This window comes from Dysidea avara, chromosome 1, assembly GCF_963678975.1.
Source record: "Dysidea avara chromosome 1, odDysAvar1.4, whole genome shotgun sequence".
NCBI classification, from domain to species: Eukaryota; Metazoa; Porifera; class Demospongiae; order Dictyoceratida; family Dysideidae; genus Dysidea; species Dysidea avara.
Genome location: NC_089272.1, coordinates 55,261,906 through 55,286,314, shown reverse-complemented (window position 1 = coordinate 55,286,314; position 24,409 = coordinate 55,261,906). Strand labels below are relative to the sequence as shown.

At 37.6% G+C, this 24,409-nt stretch overlaps 3 protein-coding genes across 3 annotated transcripts in view; 1 reads left to right on the top strand and 2 right to left on the bottom strand.

Moving 5' to 3' along the window:
- The window catches only part of LOC136236181 (uncharacterized), a 179,563-nt gene that overhangs the window by 91,538 nt on the left and 63,616 nt on the right, over positions 1–24,409 (bottom strand). The window lies entirely within an intron of this gene.
- LOC136236255 (uncharacterized) overlaps positions 1–24,409 on the top strand; it is a 157,619-nt gene that overhangs the window by 123,689 nt on the left and 9,521 nt on the right. The window contains exons 10-11 of the mRNA XM_066026385.1: positions 689–1,009; positions 1,921–2,017. The gene's annotated coding sequence lies outside the window, so the exon portion shown is untranslated. The remainder of the gene's footprint in view (positions 1–688; positions 1,010–1,920; positions 2,018–24,409) is intronic.
- The window catches only part of LOC136247685 (E3 ubiquitin-protein ligase TRIM71-like), a 40,924-nt gene continuing 19,735 nt past the window's right edge, over positions 3,221–24,409 (bottom strand). Inside the window, exons 2-3 of the mRNA XM_066039516.1 lie at positions 8,589–9,133; positions 3,221–4,082 (exon numbers count right to left, since the gene is read on the bottom strand). Of these exons, the coding sequence (XP_065895588.1) occupies positions 3,221–4,082; positions 8,589–9,133 (1,407 nt within the window). The remainder of the gene's footprint in view (positions 4,083–8,588; positions 9,134–24,409) is intronic.

Genomic DNA, 24,409 nt, shown 5'->3' with positions numbered 1-24,409 from the left:
ACATTGTTATGTCTAATGAACCGACACATACCACATCAACAGAAAGAATGGTATCAGGCATCCCATAATATTCTGAATGTTTACCCCAATAATTAACTACTGTAGAGTGTAGTGAGTCTACTGGCAGCAACCATTATGGTTTTATCTTCAACTATGTTCCTCCCATTACATAACCAGGAAGCCATACCATGTTACCACAAATTGACATTTTGTACAAAAGGAAGTCTTTAATGCTTATATTGTATGTACTGCGGTTCCCAGGACAAAGCAACATTTAACAGTGAAAAAATAAAGCCTGTAGTCATATGTATTGTTGAGTTATACACCTGAAAGCCTCAGTTAGTTAGTCAGTTATTAGAAAATTCACTTGCATATAAATAGGAATTTTTTTAAATTCCACAGAAACTTGTCAAGGTCATTCTGATTTTCTTGTTTTTCAAAATCATCCTTTAAAATAGTTTGGCAGCTAGTATTAATTACACATAACTAAGCCTATACACCACGATCCCTACTATACAGTACTACCATACTGTATGATTAAAGTATACGAAGATTATGACCATTTGTTTAAGATACAGTACTTGATATAACTGACAAAAGTTTTCAGTTATTTAGTGTTGAAGTCATTTGATTGTTAGGTCATTTCAATTGTGAATGTTGATATTATTTCCTCTCATTTCACTTCCAGAGTCATCTCCTAAAGATGATGATATCAGTACAATACTGTCTGGAGTGACATTTAATCTCAGTGGCTTCAAGAACCCATATAGGAGTGAACTGAGAGACTAGGCTACTGAACTGAGAACACACTACAAACCTGACTGGGTACACAAGCTAACAGCTAGTTAGAAATGATGTAGTTCTGATAAAGAAGACTTACCCTCTTACCATAAGGGATGACACACTTGAGGATGATTCCAAGAAGGAAAGCTTCCATATCAAAGCTACCAGTGGGTGATGATTCTACTGAAGCAATATAGAAGCACCTAGCCAGTGAACTAACAACAAGGTGAATGTATACAACACATACTGACATACTACAAGTATATAAAATGATCTATGTTGGTTTTTGAGGGTTATTTTTGATGAAGTAATACTATACAAATGATTGAACTCTAAGGTTAAAGAATCACAATCCTTAACATGCAGTATTGTTACACCATGGAGGTAGCTATTTGCATGTAACTACTCCTTTAAGACAGTGATCAGCATTGTAAGTGGGCCAGGTCATCCGGATTATCCGGGTCATTTGGGTCACATTTTGTCTGGGTCAAGTGGGTCTTATCCACCTCATTGAATATCTGGGTCTGACCCGGATGAGATCACATGTGACTATAAGTTAACAAGCTTGATTGTATTGGTGGAAATGCAGTTGTAAACACTCAAGAAACTTACATGGAGCCACACCCACCATTCAGGAATATGCTTTGCTGTCTGTGCGGGATATGTAAAGCCACACCCACTTATTGGAATTGTATCAGCTGTTCTCTGTGAACATGCATGGCATCACCAGATCCATGTTGCTACTTGAAATGTAGGTTACTAACTTCTGGAAATTCTTAATTGCTGTAGCTGCATTTAGACTTACGTGGAGCCACACCCACTTGATAATACGTAGCTACTCACTTCTTGCAGACAATCCTTTCTATAGTGTAAACAATGCAGGGCTAACTAATGGAACTTGTCGATTTTAATATAGCTCTTGAGGTACGCCTCTATTTTAATTAAACCGAGTCACATGCAGGTCAGATCCGGGTCCCATCCAGATAACTATCTGGGTCAATGGGTCAAACTGGTCAACAGTACTAACCCACTTACAATGCTGACACTGACAGTGATGATTCACAACTGTAGTGTATGTGTAATAATTGTAAAAAATGTTTTTACTTCTGTATCCTACGTATTTGGTTTGTGTTACAGTGAGGTGACATGTTGATCATTAATGGAGGGATGATGAAGTGAGTTACTCTACCCTGTAATCACCATTGACTCTGATGGAGAACACTGAAGATGAAAGGTGAAGAAAGTTGAGTGTTGTGTGTACATGTGTTGGGGAATGTTGAAGGTGATCTGTGTTGAATACAGGTGATTGTACTAGCCACTCCACTAGCTGTTCTGTGATTGTGTAAATTAAATATGCTACATATAAAGTGTATGTACATAACAGGTTTTTGCTATTGATTTCGTCCCATTTGCAATAGTCTTTGTCACCTTTGCAGTAGAATTTGTCCAGTTCGCAATTGAATTTGCTGGTTGTGCAATTGGTTTTGTTGCCTTTACAGTAGAATTCATCCATAACAAGGTTTGCAGCTGCAGTAAACACGAAAACAAGATGTAGCAGCTGCTCCATGATCTTGTTGAAGTACAACTGTTGTAAACAACTCTTTATAAGGTGGTGATAATTCTTAAGCTATGGCTTCTTCAGCAACATTTGCAACTGTGCTTTGCAATTGGTGATGGGTGTGGTCACTCGCTAACAAGCTAATTAACTTGACAGACAACTAATGGCTTTGTGTATAACCAGCTCTAGTGTCTCAAGTGACATTCTCCATGGTGAAAATGATTCACCTTGTGATGAGCAGCTGGTTTCTTGCAGTCAATATAGTTATGACAAATTCTTGTGCAAAACATGACAAATTCTATTGCAAAAGTACTAAATCAATTTCAAAGCTGATGAATTCAATTGTAAACAAGACGAATTCAACTGCAAAGGCAATGAACTCTACTGCAAATGGGACAAAGTCAATTGCAAAAACCTGTAACAGCTGTGTAATAGGCACTAGTATATGTGTATAATTCATTGGAGTCCCATTGGTCTCTATAATAATATTGTTGAACTTCTTTTGGTAAAGAAGTAGTTACTTTGTGACTAGTTGGTGTATACTTCACGGTAGCTTTTGTTTGTAGTTTTTCCAGTATAATTGTTGTACATGCTAATTATATAATCCATATTTTTAATGTTCTTTCTTTCTGTAACTCCTATTTGACTGAAACATTATCAACCCAATTCTTTACTGCTCTATGTAGACGTGGCTGTATTTGTAGGTCACATAATAAACTTCCCAGTTGGTCTGAGGTGGTTAGTTCATACCACATCATCTCCCCTCACACACTAATATGTACCAATCAACCTCTCTAGTTAGAATATTATCATATCATGTAAACAAGTAGTAACCATGGTAATAATAGATTACATCATATAAACACATAATAAAACAATTTAACGATTACTGATAATTTGTAGTCTCTTGTTGTACCGCTCCACAACATAAATAGTTCCAGTAGAACTGATGGATATACCAAGAATACCATGAACTTCTCCTTGTTGAGATCCTTTCTTTCCAAACTGGTGGATCAACTGATGGGTCGGACTCCATACTTTAATTTTATTGTTCTCACCATCACAACTAGCTATGATGTGACCATCAGGGCTAACAGTAATGGCCCATGGACTGTTACATGTTATCCTACTAATAAAACTGCCAGTATGACTGAAGAGACTAATATGATTACCATGATGGTCACTAACTAACACTCTATTGTCAGTATCAATTGCTATTCTAACAGGAAACTGAAATTGTCCAGGGTTGGACCCTTTACTGCCAAATGTAAATGCAAATTTATCATCTTGTTGGAATACCTGGACTCTGTGATTACCACCATCTACAACATACAACATTTTATTACTACTGAAGACTAGTCCATTAAGATGATAAAACTGGCCATTGTTGTTCCCTCTATTGTTACCAATCACTGATAAGAGTTTTCCTTGTAGGGAATACTTCTTCACTTGATGACTATACCAGTCACTAACAGCTATGATGCCATCCTTACTGACTGCTACACCAGAAGGCTGGTGTAATCTGCTGTCATCACTTCCTTGTCCAATCACTGATAACAATGTCATGTTACAGTCAAACACTATCACAGACTTGTTAGTAAAATCATCACAAACAACTACTTCACCATGTACTCCTATAGCAACATCACTGAGATAACCAAACTTGTTCCCTCCATAATCAGTCACCACACTACAATCTTGTTGTCTCATCTTGCTGTAGTCTCTCAGTACAACTGATATCCTACAGTAACATGACAGGATCATGTGATCTACTGTACATTATACTAAAAGTAATAGTGATGTCACTTCCTGTATGGACAGGAAATGTTATGACATCACTTCCTGTATGATGGATCACCTCATATAAACACAAGAGGTGTAACATACTGTATAGTGGGAGAGTACTGGTGTGATGAAGAATTTCACTAAAAATATTAATACCTACATATTTACCATGTACCAGGAATTTTCACGGTATGTGTGGTTTTGTACTTAGTCAGGATTTTTGGTTTTAAATTTAAAATCACGGATCACTGTTCCTCAATTCGAAATTTTTCATTCTTGACCACATAGCTAGCAAATTATCTGGATTGATTTTTACTACAAGCGTCATACCGATTGTTAAAACATGTCTACACCAAGTAGCACAATAGTAACAATCCCTGTGAGAAGCATAGTGTAGTCTTGTAGTAGGCCATCTTTGTTATGAGCCACATCCACTTTAATATTGGGAATATGTGACACTGTTTGTAAGCGTACATGGAGTACACACGTATGCCTACAAATAGTATATATCACACACAGTAATGTATCAATAAGGTGAGTTGATAAGTAGATGTGTCGAAACATATAGATTTTCATGTTATAAAATTTCACGGTAGCTTTACTAACTAAAAAAAAACTTATGTACCAAAAAAATTTCCTGGTATATGGTATATTGTACATCATTCACCAAACTATTGGAAGCAGTTATACATCACCATGGTTACTACTTGAGATTGTTAAAGTTTCCATACAGTTGTCATTATGAATATTATTGGGATACTTCTTTATTGGCTGGTTTATGGAAAAAATCTTGACATCTCTTATAGGTTTTCCTTCTGTACACGCCCACTAACCTGGTAAAACTGAATAAAATTAATGATTTGGCTGGAGTCAAGGTTTTTGTGGTTAACAGCAAAATTTTTATCCTTGACTTCCACGTAGTGTAATAATACATTTTGTGATTGTTTGCAAAACTACAAATATTTTGTATTTGATAGCTATACCATGGCCATGAGGGATTTGTCTGATATATATGCCCAAGCAGGTCAAGGACATATATATCAGGTAAATGCCAAGTGGCCATGGTAGTATATACCACTCAGGTATGCTCACCTAATACATGAAGGAAGATTCACCACATTACTTTTATACAGAGGTTTGTAAACATCAATTGTGGGTTTAACTTGTGTGCAGCAAAAAATGATTTTGTGTTTTGCTGGTTGTAGTGATACCATTTCTAACCAAATAACCACTTTGTAGATGCCTAAAGTACTCTACGGTGTTAAAATAAGTAGAGATGTGCCGATAAGGATTTTTCAGTTGTACCGATATCCTATTAATCTGTAATTAAAAGAGCCGATACTGATTATACCGATTCGATTATTGTATATATAATCTGATAATTGTAAGATAGAACTACAGGTGTATAGCTACTACATGATGCATATTCTAATGATATTTAAAGAAAACAGAAGTGATGTAACTATAAGGCACAACTATACCAGGTAACCTTTGGTTGGTGTGACCTCTATTACACAACCCAGACAATTAGGTACCACAAATATTTTAATACATGCTCCTTGTCCGGTTACTCCATGTTTTGATTAGTTATCAAGATGGCTACTATACACTGATTATCAGTTTAGCTTTCCTGTGGTGTAGTTCTTTATTGTTAAAGTGTAACAGCTACCAGATCTGGGCGGGTAAGAATATTATAACACAAATAGCAGTACTTATACACGTGTAGTGGTATGGCTTCTTGTAACTTATTCCTATAATGGAACAGTGTAGAGAGGCTTTCTATTTGTTTGTAGTAGTGAGCAAGAATGTTTTCCATTGCTGCAAATAATGGTACTCATATTTGCCATGCAAAATTATTGGCAGCGATATCGGTTTTCAGAGTGTTTGTGCCAATTACCGATATGGTAGAAATTGCCATATCAGCAACCGATCCAATTACTGATCTGATTATTGGTACATCTCTAAAAATAATTACTTACGAGTATAGGTTGAAGATGTGTGAGCCATCTTGTCATATGGTTGAAATGTGCTTTGTAAATAATGATCCTCACATTGTGAAAATGATTATTAATTTTAGTGATGCTTAGTAACTGAACTATGCAATACTGAGTCGCTCAATTATTTTTCCTTCAAGACAATGCTTAGCCTAACTAAACCAGCATGCAAAACTCAAACCCACAATGCAAAATTTTAAGTTGCTCAATATAAAGAATCAAATGGAACTAATGCTTTTATAACTGCCTCAGCATCAAAGGCAGTTGTGGTCAGGGCCATGTCATGCTAACCACAAAGTGATATCATGATATTGCCCTGTAGTCGGGGCAATATAGCCTTGTGGTTTCCTTTTATCTGCAGTGTAAAGTGGTAGAAAACAGTTGATAACTTCTTCACAGTACTCTATCTTATGGAGTTGACCATTGGATTCTCCATTCAATGACAAATCATGCCATATACAGCTCATGTGAGTTAAACATTTTTATAGGTGGCTATTGACGTGATGCATGTGAAGCAACAGGAAATACGAATGCCATTCTTCATGGCATCATAACAAGTTATACTTGTCTAAGTAGCCCATTGAATAAACCTTACCATTGATATAAGGGTTTCCGTTAATATCAGAAGACAAACTTGTCTGTGCTGGTTGTTTAGAAGCCATTCTTTACACATGTGCTACTTGTATTAATGTGTTTACCTTGCTTTGAAAACAACTGATATATTGGCCTATGTGGCTTTAAGGATTAATACTTTGAAGCTAAAATAGGGATGTGATGATTTTGCTGGCAAAATTATTGGAAAATACATAGCTAAAAAGTCAAAGAGCAAAATGCTAGAACAATGAGTCCCAAGAAATGGCAACTTGGTACATTTTGTATGAAAAGATCAAGATACTCTAATAGAACAGTCATGCAGAGTATTAGGACAACATATGTATGACACTGGAATGGTCACTAGAGATCAATATACTCTAATAGAGCAGTCACACATGCTTGTAAGCTTGAGATATTGCAATTAATTGTATTAATGGTCAGAAGTTTTGAGAGCAAAATAGGAAAGAATTGCTGTAAAGAAAAATAGGTGGAAAATACAGTAAACTCTTGTTTATCTGTACCCTCGTTTATCCAAAATAGGAAATGACTGTTCTATTAGAGTATTTTGAGTACAAGTGTATGTTCTATTAAAGTATTTCAACTGAGCTCTGTATATAAATGTATGGGCTTCAATTATCTGGAACACTTTTACCATTGCCTGAGACACAATGGGGTTTGGAAAATCCAGGTTCTACTGTAGGCTCATCCCTACAGTTTTCTGAAGGCATGTAATAAGCTATTTTTTTTGTATTTTGTGAGCGCTTGTATTCATTGAAAGTTTTGGCCTGTGTTTTTGCCAAAGGGAAAAACCCTAGGTACTGCTTTATTCCTTATTACATCACAGATAGAATGGTACAAATTACATAGTCTTAGCACTCACTGTATGGAAGTTACAGCTCTTTGTTTACAGACATGCATTACTGCTGAAATATCGGCCTAATGACCGAGGCTGCGAAAATAGGGCATGTGGGCACATGATTTTTGCCTACTTTTTCAAACTTTCATCACTCCTAACTTTTTGTACCATTATGCTATGGCAATGCAATTTTGAGCATTAATAAGAATTTAATTGGCTTTATGATGCAAGTAACACAATCCAAATATTCTGTTCCAGCACTGAGATATGACCTGTATAGTTACGCGGTGTAGTTTGTAGTTTGTGCCCACATGCCCTGTTTTCGCAGGCCCAGTCACCTATGTGTTTTCAGTGCGTTACTTTAAGGGTTAATTATTTAGGCTATACAAGTACAATGGACTGGGAAAATAGTTTTTGTACCTACTGTTATTCAGTACTACAAAAGATCAAAATGCTCTAATAGAACAATCACAATACCTCTAACAGTTATCGTACTGTCCTTATCTACTATTCTTTCTGGCTACTCCTCACATAATAGCTATCAGCTGTTGTCAAAGAAATATACCTGTGGTCTGCTTATTTTATTAAAGTTTTGTATACTGGCTAGTTGTAAGAGTAAATACAAAACTTCAATTTTTAAAAACTGTATCTATAGGGAGTCATTATGAAGAAGACATGATTGTGAGATTGTGTAACCTTGACAATAAGGCCTTGTTCACTGGTAATAGTATTCAAGACATTTTCTGTAAGTCCAATGTTAATCTCTAAACATTACTGTCTCTACAAAAACCTATCTAGTTCACACAAGTTTGCTAAGACAGTCACAAATAGTTAATGCTTCACATTTGCAATAGTGTAAAGAGTAGCACATGCACAAACATTTCTATTATGTGGACAGACATTTCAACATACACAGGCTCAATGACTAGAAATAAAAGTACAAGTATTTTCAAAGTTTTTACTGTATTATAATCACCTCTCTCACAAAACACTCTAATAGAACACACATTATTCTTACTTGTGAGGACTGCCTGGGATGTGTTGTCCATCAACTACAACTGATATCACATGATCTCCAGGTGTCCTGGGAGTGAAGGATACTATGTAGTTTCCACCACTAACATCCTTGACTGGTCCTACTGCAATGGTTTCCTTAATTTTGGTGGTCACGGACACTTCTACTTCACTACTGTTGTCCTCAACAGTGTCACCATTAACATCTCTTAGTGTTATCATCAGTGATGACTCTTTGTTCATTACTGTCATTGCTGTAGGGAAAGTCACTTCACACTTGCTGGGGTCAACGGCTGGAAATCCTCCAAACTTGGTCACCTCCTCACAAAGATGTTCCACTTCTCCATACTTAACTTCCCTTTGCTCCTTCATTACTGGTTCCAGTCTTGATCTCCTCTTCATTATCATCAGGTGATCTTGTTGTCGCTCCAGTATCTTCCTCCTCCTAACCAGTTCAGTGGTAGTCACTTTGTTCTCTCTTGTCTTCTTCATTAGTTCCAGACAATTCTGTAGTTGTGTCCATAGTAACAGTAACCTCTCCAGTTGTAGCTGAATAGTGATATTAGTATAATAACAATTTTGTTCATGTAGTACAATATGTGACTAGATCTGCGAAAACCCGACACAATTATGCAAGCCTAAATTTACAGTATAAAGCATTGAATAAATTGGGTGAAATACTTGCATATTATTGCATAAATTTTTTAAACGCCTCTTTCTTAGTGAAGGAAGGTACTAAATAAAACCCTGGATATCATCTTATTTGCCTGCTCAAGAGGAGTTGGGACATCTTTGTTTCGTTGCAGTAGATCCAAGGATACGTAAGCTATGAGCGTTTGTTTATGTCACGTCGAAACAATCGTACATGATCAATTTTTCTTCATAAATTTCACCTTTGTATGCAATGAAGAAGGGCAAGTGAAGGAAAAACTTACTCAGTAATTGATTACTATGTTCATGGCGAACACGATGGTGAAAATTTTAGCTCAGTATCTCAATCCATTGGTAAGTTACAACAGTTTTTGTAGTCGCCTGTAATTTATTTTTTTCCTATACAACTCAATTTTTCTGTTCTTGCTACTTTGTAGGGCTGTAACTCCTAAAGTATTGGCATATGAGGCTGAAACTTTGTCAGAGGGTATACTTGGCTAAGTAGATTATAAATATTCAATAAACAGGATTTTGAAAAATACGTGCTTGTGTCGGGTTTTCACAGATCCAGTCACATATTACAACCAGTAAAGTAGAGACCTATTATATGCCACATTGTCATTTGTATTGTTAGAACTTTTGTGTATGTTTAACTGAGAAGTCCCACAGTTAATCTTTGGAAAGAATTACAGATAGAAATATGTGACCACTGTATTGCATATTTAGATATGCTACACCTGTAGTTCAAAGAATTTAGCACCTCATTTGTGAAATTCTAGATCCATTCATGGAAATGAGACACATGACTACTGATAAGAACAGGTGACAGCCACCTACACATTTGAAAAGAAGAAAGGAAGCACTATAGTTGCAGTGTATTATCAATGTATCAAGTCATACTAGACCAAATTTAGTACACTTTGGTGCCTCCTGGTAAGCCTCATACTATCAGCTACTACCACAACAATGTAGTAGACATGTATTGTGAGTCAATCTGTGCACATGGTCAAAAGTCTTAACCAGATATGGTTCTAGGGAAGGTGGTTATATACAAGTGTATTTTCTTCTCAAATTTCTGACTGTTGTTTTATGTCCCTATATTGTACTTTGCGTGGGAGGATCAAAGTTATGCCGCATATTATATTGTCCATACAGTACTAATCAACTGCATAACTGTACTGTATGAGTCATACTGTACAGTTATGTGCTTAATTGGGCAAATACAGTACAGTTATGCAGAGAATTTATTTAAGGAATGTTACGCAAATAGCACACTGTAAAGCGCTAAAACCAGCCAAACTAATGCTACGAGTTTGTTATACGGCTAGGAATAGATTGTATAAATACTTACTGATCGTCTGATCATGAAGCTTTTAAAACACAACTCCACTAAGACAGCACGATTGATCACATGTGTGACATTGTAAATCGCTAAAACTAGCCAAACTATTAGTTCATTCTATGACTAGAAATAGATTAGTTAAACACTTACTGATATCCTGATCACCGAAAATCGCAGTGGTTTGAGTACTAGAGAAAATTGTTCCAAGCCAGACGACCAGGAAGTACAATATAACAGTTAAAGCACTGCCTATGCTTGTGTGTATGAAAAATACAGCACTCAGGGGATGGGGAGGGGGGGGGGAGGGGGATTTTCCTCTTGACATGCCCCCTCATGCTGTATTTTCCATACAATGCATGGCAGTGCTTTAACTATAATATAGAGCAGTTTCATGCATTTGGGATAATTACGTAATGCGCCAATCGTCGCCATGTTGGTGAACATGAAAGAATGCATTGTGTTTGAAGTTTATTGTGAGCATTTCTAGTGCTTCTTTGTGGCTTTGTGTTTAGTGCATGTAGTGTAGTAACATTTGTAGTTGTGTTTGTTGTTTGTAGTGTAAGAATGCAAGTACAAATTGCAAGACAAATTGCTCTCTGCTAATTATGGATAGCCCTAGAAACACCAAACTGTTATCATGCAGAAGGGCTTCCATGTGAAGCAAAGGAGCGATACATACAGAAGATAAGTACTATCAAAATAAAGCCGACCCATTTGTTGCTGGTAGAGTTGGTGAAATCACAAAAGTCTTTCCTGTAGATGTGTGTGATTTGGTTTTTTTAATTGTATCTTATTTTTAACATCAATTAAGTACATCATTCATGGAAGATAACGATACCCCTTATAGTTGTTGGGTGGTGATTGAAGATGATGGAGTGATTGTATATGCCCACTGTACCTGCATGGCTAGTCTTGGTGAGACTTGTACTCACATTGCTGCTTTTCTCTTCTACTTGGATGCTGTTGTTCATCTTCAAGGCATGAAGACTATTGAGTGCAGCTGGATCATATCTTCATACTTAAGATCAGCTCAGTATCTGCCCATCAAAAACATCAACTTCACTTCTGCTAGAGGCTTGAAGAGGAAGTTTAATGGTACCATTAATAACCCTGAATCTGTCTCCAACGAGAGTGCAGTCCATACTGCTACTGGTCAAGTAGAATCAACCAGTGAAGAACTAGATCAACTAGATCTAGTTTCAGGACATCAGTACATAAGGTACAAATCCAGCTGTTTTATCCCTGGTTACCTCGTATTGTGATAACTACATTCCAAAATCAACTGTTGTTGGCTTTCCTAACTGGCACATGGTGAATTACCCTATGATGAGTTATTGGATGTCTGCCAAACAATCTCTATAAACATTACAGCTCCAATGGCAAAAACTATTGAGGCTGCCACCAAGGCACAGTCAGGTTCAAAGATGTGGTTCCATTATAGAGCAGGGAGAGTAACAGCATCTCTTATGAAGGCAGTTTGCCATACTAATGAGTCCAAGAGTGATTAAGTGCATATGCTACCCAGAAGCATTTTCTTTCACTAGCAAGCAAACTAGCTGGGGATGCAAACACGAGAAGGCTGCCAAGGAGCTGTTCATGAAGAAAGAGTTAGAAAACCACCATAACCTGGAGATCAAGGATAGTGGGTTATGCATTCCACAATGGCCATTTATTGATGTCTCTCCAGATAGCATTATTTGCTGTCAATATCATGGTACAGGTGTCCTCAAGGTGAAGTGTCCATACTGTCATGTAAGACGAAGGATGAAGCATCTCCATGTCAGTCACCTCGATGACAGTGTTACACAGTAGCAAAATGAAACAAAGTGATTGGGAACATTCTCCAAGCCAAGTAGTTAGTTATAATCTCTGCTGTGTGTTTCTCGAGGTGTATCTTCCTTGAACGGTATCATTCTTTGCTTCACTGTACTTTGGGAAAAATAGTATAGGACCTCCTTAATCTGTGATAGTTATACAGACTATCATAGAATTGTTTGGTTGTAACTGCCGGCTGACCTCCAGTACATCTAGATACACCATCTTGCTTGATCTTGAGCCTGTTCAATCAGTTAAAATTATATTAGAAACACTAGCAGCGAGGTTTTAATATATTATTATTATTTTATATTATATTGTGTACTGTGCAGGAATCATGTATGATTATAATGCACAGCTGTAATCATAAAAGTGTTCAAATCATTACCAAACTCAGTGTATGTGGGAGCGTTAACAATGTTCTGGGGTAGATTTTTCCTTAATTTAGTGATTTTGTAAGCATCTGCCAATTCGCCAATTTTAATTCCTCACCAAAATTTCTGCTCATACGGTATTTTAGGATGATTGTGTTAAGAAAGCTAAGAACTTTTTAATGCTTGCCTACGCGCTTCCAGAATTAATTGGACACTGGCATATGCAACCTAAAATCACGGGAGACAAGTCAACATACTGAGCTATCTGCTACTACTACCACTCCTACCTAGAGGTGGGTGATAGCAAAATTTTCACAAGACAATTGATAGTAATGAAAATGTCACGATAACGATATACATCATGATAGTATCTAAATGACAGATCAGTAGTTAGCTGTTTGTACAATTGAGAATTTTGTGAACAAACTTGCAATTTATACACTGTTTATACCTAATCATTGCTCTTTTCTTGTGAAAATACAAGAATATGGTTCATGAATAGAACTATTTAGTAGTCATTTAGAAGTGTTACATCCATCACGATAGTGTAGAGACTAAATATCACGATAGTGTACTGGACGACCACCCAGCCAAGTGCAGCCACTAGATGTACTAAAAATTTTCAATTATCGGTCAGCAGCTAGTACGTTCTGGTTACATTCGGTTATGATGAACAGAGATATCCTGGAGATATCACAGAGAATTTCAGTTATGCGAGTTTAATGTTTTAATCAGTGTTATTAAGTCGATTATGAATAAAGTATGGAGTTCACTAAAGGTCTAGAAAGGTAAGCTTGCTTGTAGAGTGGATACTCCGTGCAGAGTGCTAGCTTTGTGATGGAGGTGTGTCTGTATATGAAACATGTGGAAGATTGGCGAATAAGCTCTAGCACTGGTTCTCACATTTGCCCAATGTTTTTCAACTTGTAGGATGGTGACGATAACAAAACGCTCTCTATCTGAGTGGTTTTCATGGCAAAATTCAAGTAGTGCATCCTAATCACATGAGTATTAATCAACCCCACCATTGATTTTGGCCTCAACGTCTGTGTAATTACTGCCCAGTAGTAGACACAGATCACCTATCCTAGTTTTTACCCCAATGACACGACCACACAACAGTATTAATATTTAGGTCATTTGACTATCAAATCCAATAATAAATTTGCATGCAGCTCTAAATTACCATGCGGGCAGGTGACAGGAAACAACAAGGGCATAGGCAGGGGTTAGGATGGGTAGGACGAACCCCTCTTTCAGAGGCAGAATTTTTAAAAACTAAAATCACACCAAATCTTACAGCCTTGGAGCTCTCCAGTAGCTACTTGCCCACTGGCACTCCTCTGTACTACTCTTGAGGGTCACACCACATTAATGCTGAACCATTGCAAAGTATATTTATTGGTATTGCATCACATGATCAATTGCACACATGATGCATGGTTGAAATAGTGCAAGTGAAATTGTGAAGGACTGTTCAATGGTCAGTTGAGACATATTACAAGGCAGCAGCTGCTGAACTTTAGTGGTTGTGTTATACATACACAAACTGTGAATTGTTGATGTATATTTACCTGATGAATAGTTGTTTATTTGTTACATGATGTGGGCACGTGATGCCTCGAACATATTGGAGTACAAGCCGAGTCTGAAGTTATTGACCATCAACAGGAGGACTGGCTGAAAATAATGTATAGCTGGAGGGACTCGAGTGTGGGGGGCTTCCGTGTGTTAGCAAATTGAAGTTGGCTGTCAGTGTGCTGTCTGGAAGTGAAGATTAGTTAGTTTTACAATAGGTGTAGTTTCTATAAGCTGCATAAACAGCAGTGTGTAGGTTTTAGCTAGTTAGATGCAAATAGCACCTTTTAATGTTACTGCCTAAGGGCACGTTTTGTGTATGCATCATTTTCATTCAAACATGGGCTAGGGGAAGCACCCAGGCCTTCCCCTTAAGACATTTCACTTAAATTCCGAACTCCCTTCAAAAAAATTCTGGCTATGCCCCTGAGCAAGGAATCTACAATTAGTGGCCTTAGTAATTTGCCTTGTATCTTTAACTTCAAGAGCAGAAAGGTGGGACTTTCCCTTAGTAAAGCAGCGATGTGTAGCTTAGCATGCATGGTTGCAACTGATTCAGCAATGGTAAACCCATGATCTGCCAACACAACATCACCTGGGACAAGATTCTTGAGGATACCACAGTGTTCAGTCAGGTATACATCACTCACATGGCCTCCACAACATTGTGAAACAAATGATATTACACCTTGTGTTGTGATTCCAAGTAACACCTTTGCAGTGTTATGACTAGACCATATGCTACACCTTGCCTTCAAATTTGATGGCCTTTTCAATAGATGTGCACCAATAATCAGATCGGCTATCGGAAATGCTGAATATCGGCTATCGGAAATACTGAATATCGGCTTGTTTTCAACTAATCGGTATTGGATTTGATCCCTATCTGCAGCATTAACTGATTACCATGATACACGCATGCGTACTCATTTAATTACACAGAAAGAGGTCGCCTATTTGGGTATTTTTTAAGGTCGCGGAAGACTCAAAATTTGTAATCTGTTTGAAATGTTTGAAAGAAGTGCCACGAGAAGGAGATAATACGAAAGTTTATACAACTAGTAACCTCGTCAATCATTGACAAAAGCATTCAGAGGAATACAAGAAGTATGAAGTAATGAAGACGGCGGCGAAAGAGAAAGAAGCACCAAGCAGTCGAGATGATAAACGGACCACCAGTGAATCAAGGCTAAAGCAAGTTACTTTGCCCCAAACTGAAGATGTTCACAAGGTTTGGGACATCAACGACCATCAAGTGAAAGCAGTTCACATTAAAATTGCTGAGATGATTGTGCCAGACTGTCAGCCATACTCTGTTGTTGATGATATCAGCTTTGGAGCCTTGATACACGTGCTGGAACCAATGTACTAGTTGAAGATATTTTTCTGGGACCATGATTCTAAGCATAGTTGAAAGGATGGTTCGTGTCATTAGAGGTAAACTCGAAGTAGTAAAATATCTCAGCTTTACCACTAACGTATGGAGCTCAATTGTGAGCAGTGATTCACTGCTTAGCTTGACAGCTCATTGGGTGAGTGGTGATTTTCAGTTAATTTCAGCAGTTTTGCAAGCCAAGTCTCTTGAAGAATGGCACACTGGAGAGTATATGGCAATGAAAATAGCAAAGATCATGGAAGACTGGGGGATCAGTATCAACCAGGTACATTGTGTGGTAAGGGATAATGGCAGCAACATTGTTAAAGCAATGAATGAAGCTGGCCTGCCTAGTTATGGATGTTTTGCACACTCATTACAACTGGTCGTGCATGATGGACTGTTGACACAGCGTGTTGTTATTGATTTGCTGGCTGTGTGTAGATCTATTGTTGGCCATTTTAAACATTCATCAGTTGCAAGCCACAAGTTGGCAAGAATTCAAGATAATTTAGGCCTACCTCAGCATACAGTAAAACAGGATGTAGCCACCAGATGGAACTCTACTCTGTACATGTTGCAGTCTGTTCTTGAACAGAAGATGGCTTTAACTGTGTATGCAGCTGAGAATGATATCCCTCAATTGACAGCAAACCAATTAGAAATAGCTCGTAAAATGGTACTGATACTAGCTCCTGTGGAAGAAATTACTCAAGCTATTTCAAAACAAACAGCTACCCTGTCAATGGTCATTCCTATGATTAGAGTACTGTTAAGATCATGGGAAAGGAAGATGATGATAGAGGAGTCCACACTATGAAGAACGAAATGGTATTTCTAGTAATATATCAAAGAGCATTGTAAAAGAAGCTATACAATAAAATATATATTGATAGATTTAGATTTAAGATTTTAAGATTTAAGATTAGGTACTGGGCAGTCAGCTCAGCTGGTTTGCCCAGGGGGTGAAAACCCCAAATGGTACAATCAAATACATACATACATACATGCAATTTGATAATTAATTACAGTAGTGAAGGTTAAGTACGTAAATAAATTCATCCAAATTTCTTGATTCTATTATATTAATTGGCAACTCATTCCAGTCTTTAACTGTTCTAGGATAATAACTATATTTATAGGTGTTGAGGGTTGCTTGTGGCAGAATGAAATGATTGGGGTGATGTTGCCTGGTACAAAATTGAGTTCTTTGATAATGTGAGGGGATGGAGATCGGTAGTGTATTATTAATTATTTTATAGAATAGTGTTAATCTTGATGACTGACGGCGTTGTTGTAATGTAGGTATACTAAGAGAGGACAATAATGACGTAACACTATTTCTGGAGTAATCTGATAAAATCCATCGAGCAGCTCTTCTTTGCACCTTTTCTAACTTATAAATGTCAGTGTTATAATACGGATCCCAAACTGGGGCGGCATATTCCATAATTGGTCGAACCAATGTTAAATACGCTGTTCTTTTAGTATCAGATGGGCAGTTGTTTAGGTTTCGTTTAATAAAATTTAGCACTTTGGTTGCTCTGTTACTTACTGTTTGTATATGTGATGACCATGACATAGTGTTATCAATCGCTACACCTAAGTATGTATGGCACTTCTTTATATCGACATTATGACCTGATAAGGTATACGTATATTGTATGGGGTTCAGGGAACGAGTACACCTCAGCACAGCACATTTCTCAACATTTATTTTCATTTGCCATTTGTGAGTCCATTCACATATTTTATGTAAGTCTTCCTGTAACTGCTTTGAATCTTGCGGTGTTGTAACAGTCTTGTAAATAACACAGTCATCAGCAAACAATCGAACTGAAGATGTAATGTTTTCATTTATGTCATTAATATATACAAGAAACATAAGGGGGCCTAGTACAGTACCCTGTGGTACCCCAGACTTAACAGTTGTTACGCTAGATGATTCTCCATCAACAATTACCCTTTGATATCGTTTGGTTAGCCAGGAAGAGATCCATTGAAGAAGAGGCCCTCGTATACCATAGAATTTTAATTTGTTTAATAGTCTTTTGTGAGGAACTGTGTCAAAAGCCTTAGAAAAGTCTATAAACAATAAATCAGTCTGTTGCTGGCTATTCATAGATCGTTGGATCTCATCTATAAAATCAACTAGTTGTGTTTGGCAGGAGTGGTTGGGCCTGAATCCATGTTGTAGAGGATTTAAAGTGTTTAGTGATGTAAAAAAGGACATTATATGGTGAAAAATAACATGTTCCATTACTTTACAAAGGACTGATGTTAGTGAGATTGGTCTATAATTTGCAGGAGAACTTCGATTTCCCTTCTTGAAGACAGGGGTGATGTTAGCTGACAACCAATCCTGAGGGAGAGTAGCATGTTCTAAAGATTGGGAATAGATGGTCTGCAATACAGGAGCGATTTGTGGTGCACAAAGCTTAATTACTTTAGTGGGAAGATGGTCAGGTCCAGGAGCCTTGGTAGGATCAAGCCTCTCCAGTAGTAGTTGGATGCCATGGATTGAGAAACTGAGGTCTTGAATTGAAGGATGAATGGAGTGATCTAGCTGTGGTGCATTTGATAAATCCTCAGTTGTGAATACGGACTGAAATTGGTTATTTAAAACACGAGCTTTATGTTTCGCATCAGTACAAATATTTTCTCCATCCTTAAGTGGTGCAACTCCAGTGTTATCTTTTCTTTTTGTCTTAATATATGACCAAAATCGTTTTTTACTTGAAGAAGAATCATTAAATAAGTTGGTACAGTAGTTACGATGTGCAGTTTCTAGTAATGTGTTAACTTCATTTTTAGCTTGCTTATAGTCACACCAGTCAGTGTAGTTACCTGTTCGCTTAGCCTTGTCATACAGGCGCTTTCTCAATTTCATTTTCTGTTTGATTAGCGGATTAATCCATGGTAACTTGTCCCGTGATTTTGCAAGTTTGGATGGAATATGCTTGGAAATGGCTGTCTGAATAGCATCTTTTAGTAGCTGCCAGTTGTGTTCGATTGAGTTTTGCAAAGGATCTGAAGCACTAAAATGTTCTTGAAATTCTTGGAGTTCATTTTTTAAACCAGTCATGTCACCTTTATGATATAGATATATTCTACGAGAAGCTTTCTTGTTAACTAGGGGGCGTTTGCAGTTGATCGAAAATGTTACTATCTCATGATCTGACATTCCAGGGGCAGTATGAAGTTCTTTAATTAGAGATGGTGTCGATACAAATACAAGGTCTAGTACATGATTTTGCCTAGTTGGTGAACTGACAAACTGTTCTAGGTTGTGGTTATTTATAATGTCAATAAAAGCTTCATTTAAGCCATGTCCATAGGTGGGGTTGGGTAAGATGGTTCCCTGACCGTCACTCCATTCAATGCTGGGAAGATTGAAGTCTCCAGCAAGGATAAAATTGCAGCTTTGATTTTGTCTGGTTAATTTAACTATCGATTCATTGAGTTCGAGAATTGATTGTAGGTCAGAATGTGGTGGTCGGTAGTAGGGCTGAAACGGATATCCGTATTATCCGGATATCCGGATAATAATTTACTATCCGGATAGTACTTTGAAGCCAAGCGGATAGTAATAACTTAAAGCCATTTATCTGTCCAACTTTCTCATCACCAGATGAATCAATTTTCATCATGGAGAGTTAGCTAAGCTAGATTATGTGAAGTTAACAGCAACCTGGTAAGTTAATCAGTTTGCTTGCGACCACGCCCATCGCTAAATTACGAAGCGAGGCTGTGAATTTTACTGAAGAAGTTGTAACAGAATAGTTATTGCCTTACAAAGAGTTCTTTACGACTAGTTGTACCCTGGAAAAAGTCTTGTAGCAACTGCTACATCTTGTATTCATGTTTTCTCCAGCTGCCAATCTTGTTACAGACGGTGCAAAGTAGCTAACACTGTAACATTACCACAAACCTTTTACTATCATGTTAATGTTTGTTTGCTTCTAGTACTAGTAAAACAAGAATGTTTACAATAAACTATAAAATGTTTCTATAGCAAGTGATGATGTCACTATCCGTAGGATATCCGGATAGGTTTTGTTCAAGATATCCGTTTCAGCCCTAGTCGGTAGTATGAGCAGATATAAAGAGATGGTAAGTTATGGAGGCTTATCTTAGCCCAGATAAGTTCTACAGTAGTATCTAAGTTAGGTTCTTCTGTACAAACTAAGGTATCTTTAATTCCCAAGAATACACCCCCTCCACCAGCTGATCTGTCTTTTCTGTATATATTGAAACTTGCTGGGAAGATTTCAGATGATAAGTAAGAGCTGTCAAGATGTGATTCACAACCCACTATAATATCCGGCTCGTGTTCTTGTAAAAGTCCACAAAATCTAGCTCGTCTGGATGTTGACCTTAAACTACAACAGTTGACACTGATAACTTTAATTATATCAGGTGATATATGGTTGGTGGATGACTTGTACATATTAAGTTTAATTATGTGATTTTTACCGCGATTAGGGTTATCTAAAGGTGTTAGATTGGAATCATTAAATATTACATTATCAGTGCAGCGGGAGTGACTCATTGAGGCTCGCGCTGCACTATTTGTCCATTTTTTATTCTATATTTCTTTGCACCTTGATTCATTTGAGTTAGTTGAACTCTTAATGCTTTATTTTCCCTTTGTTCTGATGGAGTAAGGTCAGGAGTTATGAAAATTTTACGTACATGATCAGAGTTAACTGCTATTTACCAAGAAAAATAACATGTATAACTAGTAATATAACCATAACAGCAAGGATATGCAACATACAGTATGTAATACTTAAACATGGCTGTAATTACAACAAGTTGATGTTGTGCTACTTCTAAAAACCAGGCGCCATGCAGCTAGCTAACTCATCTGGAATAACTATAGACAGTATATACTACTATGAATTAACCAACTATGTATTACTACTTTACAATAGGGTAGTTTGGGTTGTGCAATAATATAATTAGCTATTTCTCGTATTTCGTAATTCATGAAATATTCTTAATTCATTCAATTATGTTGCTATGCACTGCTAAGGAAGCGTTTGTTAAATAAACCGCTTTTCCAACATATTACGCACAAAACTATCTTCTAAACTGTGTTATAGTGTGACTAACGTGTTTTTTCCCACAAATTCTCTCGACAAAGCCTCAAAGCTGCTCTTCATTTTCATTCGCGTACATAAGGGATACGCCCCCTTTCAACTCGAAGCGATAGGCTATTCCTGGCAGTGTACGAGACCTGCACCGTTGTTTTTCAGTTGCTAAATGCCTGAAAACCTCAAGGGGAAGGTAGTCTGAGGAAAGTCACCACACCCGTATTTCAGTCCGCCGAAAAGAAACCACCTCAGAGCAAAGTTCACCTGTGCAAAAGTTTAATACAGACTTCATTTCACTTCTACTTCTTACGTAAAAGCTGCTTTTACCGTTATTAAACGATTTTGCTCACGTGGGTGCGTACGGACAAACATAGGTAGATAGGTACACACACACACTTTTATGAAAACAATTTCAGTAAACCAGGCGCACGCCCATGGTTTAAAAACATGAACTAAACACACACAAAAGGTTAGAAGAAAACATCGGATTGGTTACATTTATCGGCACCTTTTATTGTTAATATATCGGTTACCTGTTTATCGGTAAAAAGCTATATCGGTGCACCTCTACTTTTCAATGAACAGTTCAAAACAGTCTATTATATGACAACTCTTGTTCTAAATGACTGTCAAAACATCCAAGCATAGACTTTTGTAATGCATCCCGAATTATTAAACCATTCAACTTCATGTCCAACTGTTTCATCCATTTTAGAAAAATCCTGGAGACAGTGGCATTTGAAACATTTTCAAACTTGATTGAATAGCACTTATAATTTGTAATTGTTTGGGCTTAATCAGCTTTGCTGTCTGCCCTTTTCTCCCAAATAATAATTATACAACCAAGTACTAAGAATAATATGAAATGCGGTCAAAATTACGTCATAAATAAATAAATAAACAATGAATTAATAATTAATGTTCTTGAAAACTACAAGGCCTAGAGACATAAACTAACCGGGGATAGATTTGCCTGTGAACGAAAGCACAAACGTATAATCATTGCGCCTGTTCGTGCTGATGACTTGACCATACTTGTAATTCTATAAAACGCCCAGTACCACACCCTTGAAGGAGAAGATTAGCGAATGTCAGTGGAGTAGAGCCAGAGGCCACTTTACACGTAAACAAGAAGATTACAAGTAAGCTTTTATGTTTGTAACCTTTTAAGTCTCCATGCCAGCTGCCAGTGGATTCATTCACATAAAATATGTAATTAAACAATACGAGAAAACAATAAAACAAGCTCTTTACAATACAGTTACATATAAAATACAAGTAAACAATCTTGTCTTGTGCAGCTGGCATGGTGAACTTCCTTTGTGTTGGTGTCAGGCAATTCAATACGTGCTTAATCTTTTTTGTCTTCACCTGGCAAGTTAGCTACTAGGCTCTGGCTGGCTTGGCTGTCTTCCTTTATCTGGTTCATCTGGCTTGCATACTCTTACAGTATTGTGTAGCTATCTCCTGCAAGTTGTGCATGCATAACTAGTGTGTCACCCATCACTGTGCCATTGCTACACCACTGATGAACCTTATCTAGTTGATGTTGATACTGTGCTGTATATTGGCTAATAATTTTTATCTGGTGATGTTGCCTATAATCAAGAGTTCATAATATATATACTAAGGAGAGTATCCTACTCTCATATACCCCTGTAGAAAGGCGTATCGTGAAGTTATGACGTAACACTTCTGAGTTCGCCCGTTTTTCTTTGTATAATTAATGATGTCATTAGTTGAACATGGTACCGATTGAACGCGTGCCTACCAACGTCGCTAGCAACCAAATTAACTCCAGCTCTAAGCGTTTCTCACCCAACTACAATCGTTCCTTCATGGGTTAAGACCGCTTCGTAGGCGTTTCTTACTAGGCCATTCGCGAATACGGCTATCCTGAGCGTCGCAAGTGTGAAACGGTGCTAACGATTCTTGCACTTTTACGGCTTCCTGTACGTCACAAACCACAACGTCTTGTCGTTACGTCATAACTTCACGATACGCCTTTCTACAGGGGTATATGAGAGTAGGATACTCTCCTTAGTATATATATTATGAACTCTTGCTATAATGTATTGCTGCATACAATACTGCAATAATATATAGTTCTCTCCTGTATGTGTTGTATACATATACTTTGTACTCATCACTGTGCCATTACCACACCAATGATGTACTGACACTTAGCTACTGGTGGCCTTTAGTTACGATGCCACTATTTGTGTTGTATCTGTCACTACTGTGGCATATTGAGATGATTTGGGGATCGTGCCTTCACCATCTAATAGCCTCACCAGGGGGCTGTCACGTTGGTGTATGTACTTGGTTGTATGTGACGCGGTCCTAGTAATAAATAAATAAATAATGAATACTGTTTGAGAAAACTACAAGGCCTAAGGCTTCGCACTCACCGGGAATAGAATCCATATTGTATGAACAGATAATCGTATAATGGGCGAATGTTTCCGTGGAGGCATAGATAATAGACACCCCTACCTGGATTGGAAGCACACGTATAGTGTCCATACAAAAGTACGTGACTATCCGCGTTTCGCGCCTGAAGTTTTGAAACACTCTTTCTCACTCGAAGATTCTGTTTTACTGTCTGGATACAGCTCGGTTGTTTTAACTGGTAAGTTTAGTAGATTGTTTCTTGGATGGCGATTAGCCTACTACTGGTATAGGCGCTGTTTCCGTATAAAAAGTATTTGCACATGTTTGTGAAAATGGTGGGGTGGACAAGTCTAGTTTAAGGCTGATGCTTATTAGTTACTAGTGCTACATGTACTGGTATGGATTTCATGGTATATTCGCTCCAGTTTAGCCAAGTTCACAAATCCCGCCTCTCGTATCAACCTTTTGCGCTTGTCAAACTTCTAGCTAATACACATCAGTACACCCACTATGAATAGGCCAAACCTTATATTCCATAGCGGTGCACCTACTACTCGCCAGCAAGGAAAACATGTTCTTATAAAATTCACTCCCAGTACCGTGTACAGTATAAGGGGCGCGAAGTACGGATAGATTAGGTGGCGCTTAGAAGTTTCCAATCCAGTATGGGGTGTCTATTATTTATGGTGGAGGTGATAGAAACGGTATGACAATTCTATTTAATGCTGATCAAAACAGCACGTGATATACCCACTACCAATCGAGCAGATTCAAATGGCTATTTAAATGTTTCCAGCTGGCACACTAAGTCTCAAGTCGCCATGCCAGCTGCCAGTGGATGTGCTCTGTGTATCGATGGCTGCAGGACACCTTAATAGGTTTGACATGCCAGCTGCACAAGGACAGGTATGTTTGTTTGTATTGTAATCTTCTTGTATTTTTTTTCTGGCTTGCTAGGTTCTGGTTGGTTTGGTTGTCTGTTTGTACTAATGTATTGTAAAGAGCGTGGTATGTTTTAAATGTTTTCTTGTATTCTTGTACATTTTTCCTTTACCTAGCTTACTAGGCTCTGGCTGGCTTGGCTGTCTTCCTTTATCTGGTTCACCTGGCTTGCATACTCCTACAGTATTGTGTATCTCCTGTAAGTTGTGTATGCATATAGTGTGTACCCATCACTGTGCCATTGCCACACCATTG